This window comes from Malania oleifera, chromosome 2 (assembly GCF_029873635.1).
Source record: "Malania oleifera isolate guangnan ecotype guangnan chromosome 2, ASM2987363v1, whole genome shotgun sequence".
In the NCBI taxonomy this organism is placed as follows: domain Eukaryota; kingdom Viridiplantae; phylum Streptophyta; class Magnoliopsida; order Santalales; family Ximeniaceae; genus Malania; species Malania oleifera.
The window spans coordinates 98,165,202-98,182,187 of record NC_080418.1 but is presented as its reverse complement, the minus strand read 5'-3'; the positions used below and the strand labels follow the sequence as shown (position 1 = coordinate 98,182,187).

At 32.0% G+C, this 16,986-nt stretch overlaps 1 protein-coding gene across 1 annotated transcript; it reads right to left on the bottom strand.

Annotated features, from left to right (window-relative positions):
* Positions 1–205: 205 nt before the first annotated feature.
* LOC131149036 (uncharacterized) lies at positions 206–2,037 on the bottom strand. Its single transcript, XM_058099075.1, has one exon. It carries the CDS (start codon positions 1,156–1,158, stop codon positions 337–339), a length of 822 nt encoding a protein of 273 aa, XP_057955058.1. The 5' UTR covers positions 1,159–2,037; the 3' UTR covers positions 206–336.
* Between the last annotated feature and the right edge of the window lie 14,949 nt (positions 2,038–16,986).

Below are 16,986 nucleotides of genomic sequence, written 5' to 3'. Positions count from 1 at the left end.
TACCAAATGGATAAAAAAGAAAAAGAATGAAGAAAAGAATGAACTGCAAGTGGATTTCCATAAATGGGCCACGTCCTTTAAACTTTTTATACTTTAATGAGCGCATTAAGACGAAAAGCCATACTGCATATGCTTTAATGGGTATCCAAGGTTAGGGTTCCAGGGCTAGGGCTAGGTCAAGAAAAGTGCAGAAGCTCCACTGTTCGTAACATTATCACACATTGGAGGAAGTGGTACACACATTAGAGGAAGAGGTACAGAAGTCCCAACACCAAATCCAAATGGATCAAAAACTGTAAGTAGCTAGAAAATTAATTAATCCTTGAAACAATCAACTTAAGCTTCAATCTCAAACCTTGAACACTTGATGGAGCCCATTGATATGTCAATCTCAATCAAGTTTTCTTCCTCATTCATCTCATTAACCTCTGATAATAACTCCAATAGACTCTGCTGCTGAAAAATAGACGCTGGCGAGAAACTAGGCAGTTTCTGCTGGAAGTTGAACTGTGCTTCTTCCTCTTCTTCTTTTGGGACAAGGTAATGCCCACTTGGCAGGGCAATTTCAATGAGGCTGTCCTCGTCCGAAATCGACCCATCAGAGAATTCAGGGCTTTGAACCGCATTGTCCCGGAATGGCCACTCTAATTCAGAATCCTCACTTGTCGAAGAGCGATCCTGGCCCTCGCTTTCCGACAACAAATCGGAGGATCTGCTTGTGTAGTCTTGACTCTGGCCCTCTGCTGCTTCTTGGGCATACTTCTTTTGTATAACACACTCGCTTCCAGGCTGTTGCTTTGGTAGATCTTCTTCCATATCTGGTGATCTGACTATGAACTCATGAATCTGAGGTCCTACTTCCTCTTGGGCAGACTCCTCCTGTTTAACACTATTACTTTCAGGCTGCTGCTTTGAGGGAACTTCCTCCATTTCGGGTAAACTCTCCCGGTCCGATATTGGAAACTCTTCCTTCACTGATTCCTCCATCAGCTCAGGTTTTTGCTTTGAGAGTGCAAGGAGAATAGAGAAAATTAAAACTGAGGAAGTGAGGAGGATGGATAAGAACCCGAAACCTAAGGCACCAGAAACAACCATAAACGGTACAACAGCAGCAATCCATGGTAGTGAGTTTCTGGAGAAACACAAAGAATAAGACATTTGATACTCAACTGTGTCTTTCTAAAGATAAAAAAAATCAGAAGAATGAAAATAGAAGGAAAATATGGTTATGGTTGAAAGGAAATCTGATGAAACAGAAGCAGCAGAAGAGCTGTTCACCTTTTAGTTTGCTCTAATATGCAGTAATAGCTTTTGGGAGACTATGGTGATGGCTCTGGATAAGGGAAAAATGAAGAAAGATATGGGATCATAGGGTTTTTATAGAGACCAAAAGAAGAAGACAATTTCAAGCTTCAATCTTTCAGAAAACACACATAGACGAAAAGGGAAAGGTTCATTTAGTATATATATGTAGATTCAAAACGCAGATCATATAAAGTATTATAAAATGACATGAAGAAGAAGGCAAGTTTGCTTTTAGGGATTTGAGGTAATACAGATAAACCTGAACTGGTTTGGCAAGCAGAAGCAAATTAAGATGAGATAAAAGGGCTACTGTTTTTTAAAAAAAGGGCTGCACTGAAAGTAAATTACCATGTTGTTTCCCACATCACAGGCTCACGGTTCCCAACTTGTAATAAACTAGGATTTCATTTGCTAGCACCAATCAGCTGGTTTTTCTCTGCAACTGATTCTCTTGAAAAACCCCAAACACCTGTTTTTCCTGTATCGATTTACAGCCTCACAGCTTTGGAAATGGGAGAAACCATGTGCAGACCTCTGAGCTCACCACATGGCACTTTCCTTCCAACTTTCAATGTTAAAAATAAACAAACCCAGAACAGAAAAAGAAAAAAAATTTATTATATTATTTTTCTTCCTCCGCCATTTCTCTGCAACTCCAATAGCAGTATACCAATGCTATAAACATCTTACCTGACGATTTGTCAATGTTGGACAAAACCCATTGCCAAAAGATGGAACAACCAATCTGCATTCTTTTCTCTATTCGCTTCAGCCAACCCCAAAACAGAAACTGTGTACCCTCTGAAATTTTAGCCGCAAATGCTCAAAAGGCCATCTTCTATACCGCAATCACAAAATTTTCACGCATTTCTCTGTCCCAAAATTCAAATTATAATTGGGATCTCACAGCCGAGACGTTGTTTATCTGCAACACCGGGAAGAGGGGGGGGGGGGTGGGGGGGGGGGGGGGGAAGTTTTCCTGCTACAAGCTTTATGGGAAACCGAAGCATGAAACCAAAACCCTCGCTGAACTTCAGAAACTTTGCTGCAATGACATCAGAACTGTACATATAACAGCAAATCAAATGATTCAAACCTCATCCCCATTCTTTGCTACACAAGTGTCAGTCTCAGACACCCACGTAATCAGAAACTAGGTGGGTGGCAACAGATGCAAGTGGAGAAAAAGACCAAACTAAAAGCATATTTTCAGTCAATCGCTGGAGAATCAAAAATTCATTTTAACATATAAATCCAAAACTTTCAAGTTTCCGAAACAAGATTTTCTGGGAAGTTGATTCGACAAGGACTGCCTCCTGATTGCCAAGAAAACAGTGGAGAAAATAGCATACCAATTATAGCAGTAGTTTTATTAGAAGTTTGAGTCACCTCACCAGCAAAAGAGAAGAAGGGGGAAATGAAGCGTTCACTCCAGCTTTTCTTCTTGCCATTTATTTGTAACAACAAATATAGAGTTTTACCGGCGACAAACCCTTCCAACATAAAGTAGAGACGGAAACAAATTCTATGGCAAGTGATAAAATTTTGGCATGCACATCTCTGTAATTCCATTTTTGCAGTCAAAACCAAGCGTGCAGTCAAAACCAAGCGTGAAGAATAACTTCATGATGTAGTTTCAAACTTTCATTTAAAAAATGATGTGAAATCTTTCCTAGTTCTTATCTGCAAGGTTCACATGAAGAATACAATGAAAAATTTGGCCATACTCGCAGCTCTAGAAGGCTAACCCGCGAGAGCTTTGATTGCAAAACTTGCTTTTTGGGTGCCGATTGCGCCTGTAATGATGGCTATAACTGTGCTTTAAGCATATGGGGTATCAATATGTCTCCACTTGCCAACAGGAAATGCTTGTCCCGCTCTCTGTGGCCGTGGGTGGAACGAAGGCAGATTTCCATGATGTGAGGTGTGACTTTCAATCAACAGTCTCTTCAGGATTGCCCAAATATTACTTTTGCTTAATCAATTTCTGGTTGATGTCGACCTTTAGCTTAACTAAGGGTCTAGCAAGAATAATTAGTTCAAAAACAAAATTTTAAAATTATTAATACCCGTTTTTGGATCAAGAATTGGCCATTGGGCTTTATTTTAAAATTTTCCTTTATTATTTTATTTTCTCTTCTGTTCCATCTACTCTGTTGGCATACCTGCCCCTTTTGCATCACTTCTTTTTCTTTTTCTTTTTTTATCATCCATTTCAACCAAGGATTTTACTTAAAAGAAGAAAGGAGAAAAAGAGGACAAAACTAATTTTTTATTGTATTTTCCTTCTGTATTAAATACTATTAAATATATAATTAAAAATATGAAAAATATAAATATTTATGATGTTTAAAATTAAAATTTTATTCATAAATTTGGCATACTTTTTTATTTTCTTTTCCGCTTCTTGATAATAAAATGGGAATTCTTTTATATTTTCCTTTCTTTTCTGGATTTGGGTGGATTTAGATAAATTTTATTATAATTTTGTATTATATTTTATCCAAATGCAATACAAATTCAAATCCAAAGGCTATCCAAACATAGGGTTAATGTTTTTGAGTTCCAAGTGGGATCTGTAGGGAGCATAGAAGAAGGAAAATCCTTATTTGGAAGTATGAATTTTGGATTTTGGAATTAAATTAGTTTGAGTTTGAACGAAATGGACTATAATGTTGTGTTATTTTTTTGTCCAAATTCACATAAATACAAATCTAATACCTAAATTTCTAGATTCCACATGCTAAATTGGGACCTTTGGTTGCAAAACCTTTTTTTAGAAAAAACAAGTTTCTTATTTTGATGTCATTCTTAAAACTATGTATAAATTAGAAAAATTTATGATTCATTTAAATTTAGAAAAAAATTTCTTTTTAAAAAAATTTAAAAATTCTTGAACCCAGAAATTAAAACTTTTCACTTGGTTATTTTTGGTTTCAACTTCTAACAATTTCAGTTTGCATCCTCCAAAATATACAACTTCAAATTTATGAAATAATTTTTATATTTTAATTACATTGTTCTATAAGTAGTTTCAATACGCAAATCTATTAAGAAAGAGATTTGGAATGCTAGAGGAAAATGTTCTCTCTCTCTCTCTCTCTCTCTCTCTCTCTCTCTCACACACACACATTTAAATTTTTGTTTGAGCATTATTATTGTAAATTTCAATTTGTCTTCTTGTTTAAAATTTTTATGGGGATTTAATTATTTTGTTGGGGTATTTTTATTATTAAAGTTGTTTTTATTTTGAGTGTATTCTTGCTTGGGTTTACGTTTAAAGTTAATATTTTTATTGAATTGGATGATTGCAGGGTTTACTTATTTCGTTATTCCGGTATTTAAATCTAGTATTTAAACAATTATTTTGTGCGTGTTTAATTTTTAGTTAAGGTTTAAATTTCATTGCAAAATCTCAAAAAACACGGGAAACCAAATCTAAACTGTGTTCAGTAAATTTTTTTTTTCTTAATTTCTTTTGAAATTAAATGAGTTTGAAATTAAAATGCATTCCCTGAGGAGATGATTTGGTCATTGGGCTAATTATTACATGACTAAACTCTTATACGTGAGATAGCTTTCGCATTGCTCATTTTTTGAGTGAGTCAAATTTTTAGCGCCGTTGTCGGGGAATGTCAATTTTCAAAAACTTGACCCATTTGAAAAATGAGCAGCTCGAAAGTTATCTCAAGTATAGGAGTTCTGTCATGTAATATTTAGTCCAATGGCCAGATCGTCTCCTCAGGGAATGCAGTTTAGTTCCAAAATTTGTGTAATACCAACAGAAATTAAGAAAAGGCAAATTACTAAACACAATTCAGATTCAGTTCCTGGAATTTTTGGGATTTTTGCAATGAAACTTAAAATAACGTAAATCTTAATTGAGAATTTATCATACATAAAAATAAATAAATAAATGTCAGATTTAATGCTACAATAATGAAAAAAACAAATCATGAATCATTCTATTAAATAAAAATACTAACTTTAAACATAAATCCAAACAAAAATAAAGTCTAACAAAATAAAAACACTAACTTTAATAGTAAAAATACCCAAAGAAAATATTTAAATGCTAATACAGACTCCAAATAAGAAAAGAAAACTGAATAATGACCCAAACAAATATTAAAGATTCAACACGAGACTTCAAAAAAAATCAACAATCTAAACTGAATAATTTAAACTAAAATAAAATTTCAACCACAACTTTTTATTAAACAAATAAACTAAAGAAAGGAAGTAGAAGAGAAAGAAAGATTCAATTTAAAAACTAACTAACAATATTTAAAATAACAAGAAAATCAAACTAATTTTTTTATAATAAAAATAGATCTAACAATTGTTTAAGAATCAAATAAAAAATAATGAGAGAGAGAGAGAGAGAGAGAGAGAGAGAGAGAGAGAGAGAGAGAGAGAGAGAGAAAGCATAGCCGTGAGGAGAAGAGGAGAGGCCTCCCTTTCTACGTGACTGCGCATGGCCTCCCAAGGAGCAAAAAGAAAGACCTAAAAATTATCCCAAAACCCTAGCATACTCTCCTAAAGAAATAATAAACTAAAGATCCCCCTTTGTTGCCTTTTTAAAAAGTCATGTGATTACGCTTTTAAATTGCGTAATTAAGTGTTTTAATTTATACATTACGAATTATATTTTTAATTAAATACCTAATTACTCTCAATATTTTAACATTGTATCATATTTATAATATTTGGGTTTTATTGAGTAATTTATGAATTTTTGGTATTTTTTATTGTAGGGCAACTATTGAAAGCTAAAAATCGACGGTATCTCGTAATCTATACGTAACTCTCTCGTCTGACCTTCGATTATGAACATTCAAGATGCGTTAAACAGATAAGAAAATGCTCTACAATTTTAAAGTTTTGCATGTTGAGAAATACTGACTGCATCAAGGTCAAAATCAGACGTGAAGTTACCATACGTTGTTTTTATAGACTGTTTCGGCATTACTTCGTAATCTTAGCGTAACATTCTCGTTCGAACTCCGATCAAGACGATTCAAAATTTTGTGAAAAGCTGAGAAAGAGCTCTACAACTTTCATGTTTTGTGATTTAAGATATGCAGGCTTCAATATGGTCGAAATCGAATTTGAAAGTGGAGGGCTGATCGGATACACTCGGGAGGCAAAGAAAGGAAAGAAAGAAAATAGACAAGAAAGGAAAGAAGGAAGGAGGTTGAAAAGTCAAGGAGGGAGGTAGGATTATAATTCTTTTGGGACGGAGTAGTAGCAGGGGCTGCGGAGGCCGTGCACACCAAGAAACTCCTCTAAGGCTAGTTTTTTTCTCTCTCTTCTCTCTCTTCTTCTCTCTCTCTCTCTCTCTCTCTCTCTCTCTCTCTCTCTCTCTCCTCCCTTAATCTCTCATCTCTCTCTTTCTTTGAACTCAATTTTTTTAAAATTAATTTTATTGTTAAGTTTTTAATTTATTCAATGATTAGATTAATTTTTGTTTAGAAATAGTTTATTTAATTTAAGAACTTCCTTTTTACTAGATAAATTTCTGTTTAAATCTCTCTCTCTCTCTCTCTCTCTTGCATTTCAATTCTTGTTTGAGCATTATTATTGTTAATTTCAATTTGTCTTGTTGTTTAAAATTTTTATAGGGATTTAATTATTTTCTTTAGGTGTTTTTATTATTAAAGTTGGTGTTTTTGTTTAAAGTGTAGTCTTACTCGGGTTTACATTTAAAGTTAATATTTTTATTTAGTTGGATGATTGCAGGGTTTACTTATTTTGTTATTCCACTATTTAAATCTAGTATTTAAAACATTATTTTGCGCGTGTTTAATTTTTAGTTAAGGTTTAAATTTCATTACAAAATCTCAAAAATCACAAGAAACCGAATCTAAACTGTGTTTAGTAAATTTTTCTTTTCTTAATATCTTTTGAAATTACACGAGTTTGGAATTAAAATGCATTCCCTAAGGAGAAGATTTGTCCGTTGGGCTAATTATTACACGACTGAACTCCTATACAAGGGATAGTCTTCACTCTACTCATTTTTAGAGTGAGTCAAGTTTTTTGCGGCGTTGTCAGGGAATGTCAGTTTTCGAAAACTTGACTCACTCGAAAAATACGCAGCTCAGAAGTTATCCCAAGTATAGGAGTTCTATCGTGTAATATTTAGCTCAAATACTAGATCATTTACTCAGGGAATGCAGTTTAGTTCCAAAATTTGTGTAATTCCAAAAGAAATTAAGAAAAGGCAAATTACTGAATACAGTTTTGATTCAGTTCTTGGAATTTTTGGGATTTTTGAAATGAAACTTAAAATAATGTAAATCCTAATTGGGAATTTATCATGCATAAAAATAAGTAAATAAATGTCAGATTCAATGCTAGAATAATGAAAGAAACAAATCCTAAATCATTCTATTAAAAAAAAATACTAACTTTAAACATAAACCCAAACAAAAAATAAATTCTAACTAAATAAAAACACTAACTTTAATAGTAAAATTACCCAAAGCAAATATTTAAATGCTAACAAAGACTCCAAAAAAGAAAAGCAAATTAAATAATGACCCAAACAAATATTAAAGATTCAACACAAAACTTAAAAAAAATAATCTAAACTGAATAATTTAAACTAAAATAAAATTTCAATCACAACTTTTTATTAAACAAATAAACTAAAGAAATGGAGTATAAGAGAAAGAAAGATTCAATTTAAAAACTAATTAACAATATTTAAATAATAAGAAAATCAAACTAAATGTTTATAATAAAAATAAATTCAACAATTGTTTAAGATTCAAATAAAAAATAAGGAGAGAGAACACAAAGAGAGAGAGAGAGAGAGAGAGAGAGAGAGAGAGAGAGAGCATAGCCGTGAGGAGAAGAGGAGAGGTCTCCCTTGTTGCGCACGACCTCCCAAGGAGCAAAAAGAAAGACCTAAAAATTGTCCCTAAACCCTTGCATACTCTCCTAAAGAAATAATAAACTAAAGAGCCCCCTTTATTACCTTTTTAAAAGTCATGTGATTACGCGCTTAAATTGCGTAATCAGGTGTTTTAATTCATACATTACGAATTATGCTTTTAATTAAATGCCTAATTACTCTGAATATTTTTATATTGTATCCAATTTATAATATTTTGATTTTATTGAGTAATTTATGAATTTTTGGTATTTTTTATTGTGTGGCAACTATTGGAAGCTAAAAATAGACGGTACTTCGTAATCTGTGCGTAACGCTCTCATCTGACCTTCGATTATGATGATTCAAGATGTTGTAGACAGATAAGAAAATGCTCTACAATTTTAGACATTTGTATTTTGAGAAATACTTGCTACATCAAGGTCGAAATCAGATGTGAAGTTACTATACGCTGTTTTTATGGACTGTTTTGGCATTATTTCGTAATCTAAGCGTAACTTTCTCATCCGAACTCTAATTGAGACGATTCAAATTTTTGGGAAAAGCTGAGAGAGAGCTCTATAACTTTCGTGTTTTTAGATTTTAGAGATACGGGCTTCAGTATTGTCGAAATCAAACTTGAAAGTGGAGGGCACACCTCGTGCTTTTGAAAAAAAAAAAGAAAAAAAGAAAAAATAAATAAATAAATATATATATATAAGGTGATGTGATCCGGACATGCAGTTGGGTCGTCTTAGTGGGCATGGGTGATACGTTGGGGAGGCAAAGAAAGGAAAGAAAGAAAAGAGAAAAGAAAGGAAAGAAAGAAGAAGGTTGAAAAGTCAAGGGGATAGGTAGGATTATAGTAGCTTTTTTCTTTAGTCTTTTTTTTAGTTCTTTTGGAATTCAGTGGGAGGCCGTGCACACCAAGAAACTCCTCTAAGGCGAGTTTTTTTTTCTCTCCTCTCTCTTTTCTCTCTCTCTCTCTCTCTCTCTCTCTCTCTCTCTCTCTTCTCTCTTCTCCCTTACTCTCCCATCTCTCTCTTTCTTTGAACTCAATTTTTAAAAAAATTAATTTTATTGTTAAGTTTTTAATTTTTTCAAAGCTTGGATTAATTTTTGTTTAAAAATAGTTTGTTTAATTTAAGAACTTCCTTTTTACTTGATAAATTTTTGTTTAAATCTCTCTCTCTCTCTCTCTCTCTCTCTCTCTCTCTCTCTCTCGCATTTAAATTCTTATTTGAGTATTATTATTGTTAATTTTAATTTGTCTACTTTTTTAAAATTTTTATAGGGATTTAATTATTTTCTTTGGGTGTTTTTATTATTAAAGTTGATATTTTTATTTAAAGTGTATTCTTGCTTGGGTTTATGTTTAAAGTTAATATTTTTATTCAGTTGGATGATTGCAAGGTTTACTTATTTCATTATTCTGGTATTTAAATTTAGTATTTAAACAGTTATTTTGCATGTATTTAATTTTTAGATAAGGTTTAAATTTCATTGCAAAATCTCAAAAATCACAGGAAATCGAATCTCAACCGTGTTCAGTAAATTTTCTTTTCTTAATTTCTTTTGAAATTACACAAGTTTGGAATTAAAATGCATTCCCTAAGGAGATGATCACACGATTGAACTCCTATACATGGGATAGCATTCACGCTGCTCATTTCTAGAAGTGAGTTAAGTTTTTTGTACCGTTGCCGAGAAATGTCAGTTTTCAAAAACTTGACTCACTCGAAAACTGAACAGCTCAGAAGCTATCCCAAGTATAAAAGTTCCGTCGTGTATTATATAACTCAAAGGTTAGATCATCTCCTTAGAGAATGCAGTTTAGTTCCAAAATTTGTGTAATTCCAAAAGAAATTAAGAAAAGAAAAATTACTAAACACAGTTCAGATTCAGTTCTTGGAATTTTTGGGATTTTTGCAATGAAACTTAAAACAACGTAATCCTAATTGGGAATTTATTTTGCATAAAAATAAGTCAATAAATGTTAGATTCAATGCTAGAATAATGAAAGAAATAAATCCTGAATCATTCTATTAAATAAAAATACTAACTTTAAACATAAACCCAAACAAAAATAAAGTCTTAACTAAATAAAAACACTAACTTTAATAGCAAAAATACCCAAAGAAAATATTTAAATGCTAACAAAGACTCCAAATAAGAAAAGCAAATAGAATAATGACCCAAACAAATATTAAAGATTCAACGCAAGACTTAAAAAAAAAAATCTAAACTAAATAATTTAAACTAAAATAAAATTCCAACCACAACTTTTTATTAAAAAAGTAAACTAAAGAAAGGGAGTAGAAGAGAAAGAAAGATTCAATTTAAAAACTAATTAACAATATTTAAATAACAAGAAAATCAAACTAATTTTTTTATGATAAAAATAGATCCAACAATTGTTTAAGATTCAAATAAAAAATGAGTGAAGAGAGAGAGAGAGAGAGAGAGAGAGAGAGAGAGAGAGGAGAAGAGGAGAGGAGAAGAGGAGAGGCCTCTCTTGCGGCGCACGACCTCCCAAGGAGCAAAAAGAAAGACCTAAAAATTATCCCAAAACCCAAGCATACTCTCCTAAAGAAATAATAAACTAAAGAGCCCCCTTTGTTCTCTTTTTAAAAGTCATATGATTATGGGCATAAATTTCGTAATTAGGTGTTTTAGTTCATACATTACGAATTATATTTTTAATTAAATGTCTACTTACTCTCAATATTTTAACATTGTATCCTAGTTATAATATTTGGGTTTTATTGAGTTATTTATGAATCTTATGTACTTCTTATTGTAGGGCAACTATTTTAAACTAAGAATCGACGATACTTCGTAATCTGTGTGTAACTCTCTCATCTGACCTTCGATTTTGATGATTCAAGATGCTTTCAACAAATAAGAAAATGCTCTACAATTTTAAAGTTTTGTATTTTGAAAAATACTGGCTGCATCAAGGTCGAAATCAGACGTGAAGTTACCATATGCTGTTTTTATGGACTATTTCGGCATTACTTCAAAATCTAAGCGTAACTTTCTCATCTGAGCTTTGAGACGATTCAAAATTTTGGGGAAAGCTAAGAAAGAGCTCTACAACTTTTATCTTTTTAGATTTGAGAGATACGAGCTTCAGTATGGTCTAAATCGAACTTGAAAGTGGAGGCATATTGGGTGCTTTTGAAAAAAAAAAGAAAAAAAGAAAAAAAGAAAATATATATATATATAAAAGGTGATGTGACCCAGCCATGTAGTCGGGTCCTCTTAGTGGATGTGGGTGATACGCTGGGGAGCCAAAGAAAGGAAAGAAAGAAAAGAGAAAAGAAAGGAAAGAAAGAAGGAGGTTGAAAAGTCAAGGGGGTAAGTAGGATTATAGTAGGTTTTTTCTTTAGTCATTTTTTTTAGTTCTTTTGGAATGGAGTAGTAGCAAGGGCTGGAAAGGCTGTGCAAACCAAGAAACTCCTCTAAGGCTAGTTTTTTTTCTCTCCTCTCTTCTCTCTTCTCTTTTCTCCCTTACTCTCACATCTCTCTCTTTCTTTGAACTGAATTTTTTTTAAAAATAATTTTATTGTCAAGTTTTTTATTTATTCAAAGCTTGGATTAATTTTTGTTTAAAAATAGTTTGTTTAATTTAAGAACTTCCTTTTTACTTGATAAATTTCTATTTAAATCTCTCTATCTCTCTCTCTCTCTTTTGCATTTAAATTCTTGTTTGAGCATTATTATTGTTAATTTCAATTTGTCTTCTTGTTTACAATTTTTATAGGGATTTAATTATTTCCTTTGGGTGTTTTTTATTATTATTAAAGTTGGTGTTTTTATTTAGAGTGAATTCTTGGTTGGGTTTACGTTTAAAGTTAATATTTTTATTCAGTTGGATGATTGCAAGGTTTACTTATTTTGTTATTCCAGTATTTAAATCTAGTATTTAAATAGTTATTTTGTGCGTGTTTAATTTTTAGTTAAGGTTTAAATTTCATTGCAAAATCTCTAAAATCACAGGAAACCAAATCTGAACTATGTTCAGTAAATTTTTCTTTTCTTAATTTCTTTTGAAATTACACAAGTTTGGAATTATTCCCTGAGGAGACGATCACACGACTGAACTCCTATACATGGGATAGCCTTCGCGCTGCTCATTTTTAGAGTAAATCAAGTTTCTGGCACCGTTGCCGAGGAATACCAGTTTTCAAAAACTTGACTCCCTTGAATACTGAGCAGCTCGGAAGTTATCCCAAGTATAGGAGTTCTATCATGTAATATTTAACCCAAAGGCTAGATTATCTCCTCAGGGAATGCAATTTAGTTCCAAAATTTGAGTAATTTCAAAAGAAATTAAGAAAAGGCAAATTACTGAATACAGTTCAAATTCATATCCTCGAACTTTTGGGATTTTTGCAGTGAAACTTAAAACAACGTAAATCCTAATTGGGAATTTATCATGCATAAAAATAAGTAAATAAATGCTAGATTCAATGCTAGAATAATGAAAGAAACAAATCCTGAATCATTCTATTAAATAAAAATACTAACTTTAAACATAAACCCAAACAAAAATAAAGTCTAACTAAATAAAAACACTAACTTTAATAGTAAAAATACCCAAAGAAAATATTTAAATGCTAACAAAGACTCCAAATAAAAAAAGCAAACTGAATAATGACCCAAACAAATATTAAAGATTCAAGGTAAGACTTAAAAAAAACAATCTAAAGTGAATAATTTAAACAAAAATAAAATTCCAACCACAGCTTTTTATTAAACAAATAAATTAAAGAAAGGGAATCGAAGAGAAAGAAAGATTAAATATAAAAACTAATTAAATATATTTAAATAACAAGAAAATTAAAATAATTTTTTTATAATAAAAATAGATCCAACAATTGTTTAAGATTCAAATAAAAAATAAGGAGAGAGAGAGAGAGAGAGAGAGAGAGAGAGAGAGAGAGAGAGCATAGCCGTGAGGAGAAGAGGAGAGGCCTCCCTTGCTACGCACGACCTCCCAAGGAGCAAAAAGAAAGACCTAAAAATTATCCCTAAACCCTAGCATACTCTCCTAAAGAAATAATAAACTAAAGAGCCCTCTTTGTTTTCTTTTTAAAAGTCATGTGATTACGCGCATAAATTTCGTAATTAGGTATTTTAATTTATACATTACGAATTATATTTTTAATTAAATGCCTAATTACTCTTAATATTTTAACATTTTATCCTATTTATAATATTTGGGTTTTATTGAGTAATTTATGAATTTTTGGTATTTCTTATGGTAGGGCAACTATTGGAAGCTAAAAATCGACGGTACTTCTTAATCTATGCATAACTCTCTCGTATGACCTTCAATTCTGATGATTTAAGATGCTTTAGACCGATAAGAAACGTTCTACAATTTTAAAGTTTTGTATGTTGGGAAATACTGACTGCATCAAGGTCGAAATCAGACATGAAGTTACCATACACTGTTTTCATGGACTGTTTCGGCACTACTTCGTAATCTAAGCGTAAATTTCTCGTCTGAGCTCCAATCAAGATGATTCAAAATTTTTGGGAAAATTGAGAAAGAGCTTTACAACTTTAATGTTTTGAGATTTAAGAGATACAAGCTTCAGTATGGTCGAAATTGAACTTGAAATTGGAGGGCAGACCAGTTAATTTTGAAAGAAAAGAAAAGAAAAGAAAAGATATATATACGGTGATGTGACTCGGCCATGCAACTGGGTCCTCTTAGTGGGCGTGGGTGATAGGCTGGGGAGGCAAGGAAAGGAAAGAAAGAAAAGAGAAAAGAAAGGAAAGAAATAAGGAGGTTGAAAAGTCAAGGGGGTAGGTAGGATTATAGTAGGTTTTTTCTTTAGTCTTTTTTTTAGTTCTTTTGGGATGAAGTAGTAGCAGGGGCTAGGGAGGTCATGCATACCAAGAAACTCCTCTAAGGCTAGCTTTTTTTTTTTCTCTCCTCTCTCTCTCTCCCCCCTCTCCTCTCTTCTCCCTTACTCTCTCTCTCTTTCTTTGAACTCAATTTTTTTTAAATTAATTTTATTGTTAAGTTTTTAATTTATTCAAAGCTTGGATTAATTTTTGTTTAAAAATAGTTTGCTTAATTTAAGAACTTTCCTTTTATTAGATAAATTTATTTTTAAATCTCTCTCTCTCTCTCTCTCTCTCTCTCTCTCTCTCTCTCTCTAACATCTCTCTCTTTCTTTCAACTCAAATTTTTTTAAAATTAATTTTATTGTTAAGTTTTTAATTTATTCAAAGTTTGGATTAATTTTTGTTTAAAAATAGTTTGTTTAATTTAAGAACTTCCTTTTTACTAGATAATTTTTTGTTTAAATCTCTCTCTCTCTCTCTCTCTCTCTCTTGCATTTAAATTCTTGTTTGGGCATCATTATTATTAATTTCAATTTGCCTTTTTGTTTAAAATTTTTATAGGGATTTAATTATTTTCTTTGGGTGTTTTTATTATTGAAGTTGATGTATTTATTTAGAGTGTATTCTTGCTTGGGTTTACGTTTAAAGTTAATATTTTTATTCAGTTTGATAATTGCAAGGTTTACTTATTTCGTTATTCCGGTATATAAATCTAGTATTTAAACAGTTATTTTGCGCGTGTTTTATTTTTAGTTAAGGTTTAAATTTCATTACAAAATCTCAAAAATCACAGGAAACCGAATCCAAACTGTGTTAAGTAAATTTTTATTTTCTTAATTTCTTTTGAAATTACACAAGTTTGGAATTAAAATGCATTCCTTGAGGAGACAATCTGGCGTTTGGGCCAATTATTACACGACTGAACTCCTATACATGGGATAGCCTTCACGCTGCTCATTTTTAGAGTGAGTGAAGTTTTTGGCACCGTTGTCGGGGAATGTCAGTTTTCAAAAACTTGACTCATTCGAAAAATGAACAACTCGAAAGTTATCCCAAGTATAGGAGTTCTATCGTGTAATATTTAGCCCAAAGGCCAAATTGTATCATCAAGGAATGCAGTTTAGTTCCAAAATTTGTGTAATTCCAAAAGAAATTAAGAAAAGGCAAATTACTGAACACAGTTCAGATTCAGTTCCTTGAATTTTTAGGATTTTTGCAATGAAACTTAAAACAACGTAAATCCTAATTGGGAATTTATCATGCATAAAAATAATTAAATAAATACTAGATTCAATGCTAGAATAATGAAAGAAACAAATCCTGAATCATTCTATTAAATAAAAATACTACCTTTAAACATAAACCCAAACAAAAAGTAAAGTCTAACTAAATAAAAACACTAACTTTAATAGTAAAAATACCCAAAAAAAAATATTTAAATGCTAACAAAGACTCCAAATAAAAAAAGCAAACTGAATAATGACCCAAACAAATATTAAAGATTCAACGCAAGACTTAAATAAAACAATCTAAAGTGAATAATTTAAACTAAAATAAAATTTCAACCACAACTTTTTATTAAACAAATTGTTGACCTTTTAGATCACACCCGATTTTATAATGACAAATACTCAGGTATTTGATGTCTATCAAGTTTGTATATAGGTTCATATTAGCTTAATCATTTGATGGCATGTAAAAGCTTGATGACTGAAGACCCAGAAGATCTATTTTATATTGTAATTCATGTTATATTTTGGGTCTGTAATATATTCATTTCAAAGGTTTGTAATAATCTTTACATGTCATGCATGTAGGATTTGTAAGCTCAGAAATGCCATAGATTGACCATAGAGACCAAATGACCTTATGACACCCTTAGGTCGACCGACGCCAAGTTTTTGGGCATACTTGAAAGACCCTAGGTTCCTACACATTGTGCACAAAGTACTTATAATCACTCACATTATTAGGGGAAAGAATTGAAATAAAATTGGACAAAATAGGATAAGTATGTAAGAGGTCAAGCGACCAAACCTCAGGAGTTCAAAACTCTTCGGCCGCCTGAACTACTGGAAAGTCAGCAGTTTGACCATGCTTCGGGCGACCGAACCCAAAATGACCATATTTCCCTCGGGCGCCCGAACCCTTAGAAGGTTACTTTTCACTAACTCGGGCTGCCGAACCTTCGCATTCAAATTAGACCCTGAGTGACCGAACACACAAGCTCGGGCTACCGAACCTATGATCTGGCACCTGAACCTACGAACAAATGTTTTTGACTCTTGTTCGAGCTATCGAACCTACACTTAGGTTGCCGAATCAATTTAACTGTGTCTGTTCAGGTGACCAAACCATGGTTCAGCCACCCGAACCTCGGCGGGTTAAAATTAATTTAACTGCGGTAAATTAGGGTTAAGTTGGGTTAATGGTGTTTTAACTATTTGAAACTTTTTTAATAATTCCCAGCAAGTCCCTAATTGTTATAATTTTACCCCTGCCTATAAATATGAGTTCATTTGTGAGGATTAAGTGAGATTAACCAAAATCATTAGAGAAAATCCTCTCTATCTCAAAATCACAATTTTCCCAAAATACTCTCAAATATTCACTCCCTTGATACATCTTGATAGTGTGAGAGTATATTGGTTGTCCTTGTGTTCATTAGATAGTGTTAATACTCCCATTTGATTGATTGAGTGTAATATTATTTTTGGGGAGTTTAGCTTAAGTTTATCCCACAGATTTTGATATTATAAATCTTGTGCTGGGATAAACTAAGTGAGTTTAGGATATTTGCATTGTTATTGCAAGTGTCCCATAACTTTGATTTTGGTGTGCAAAATATTTTTCTACAAGCTAAAATATTTTCAAACTACTCTTGTGCTCATTACAGTGAAGGAAAATCTTTTGAGCTAGTTTGAATACTTGATTAA

Coding starts and splice junctions, on each gene's coding strand:
- LOC131149036 (XM_058099075.1), bottom strand. CDS start 1,158: ATGTCTTATTCTTTGTGTTTCTCCAGAAACTCACTACCATGGATTGCT.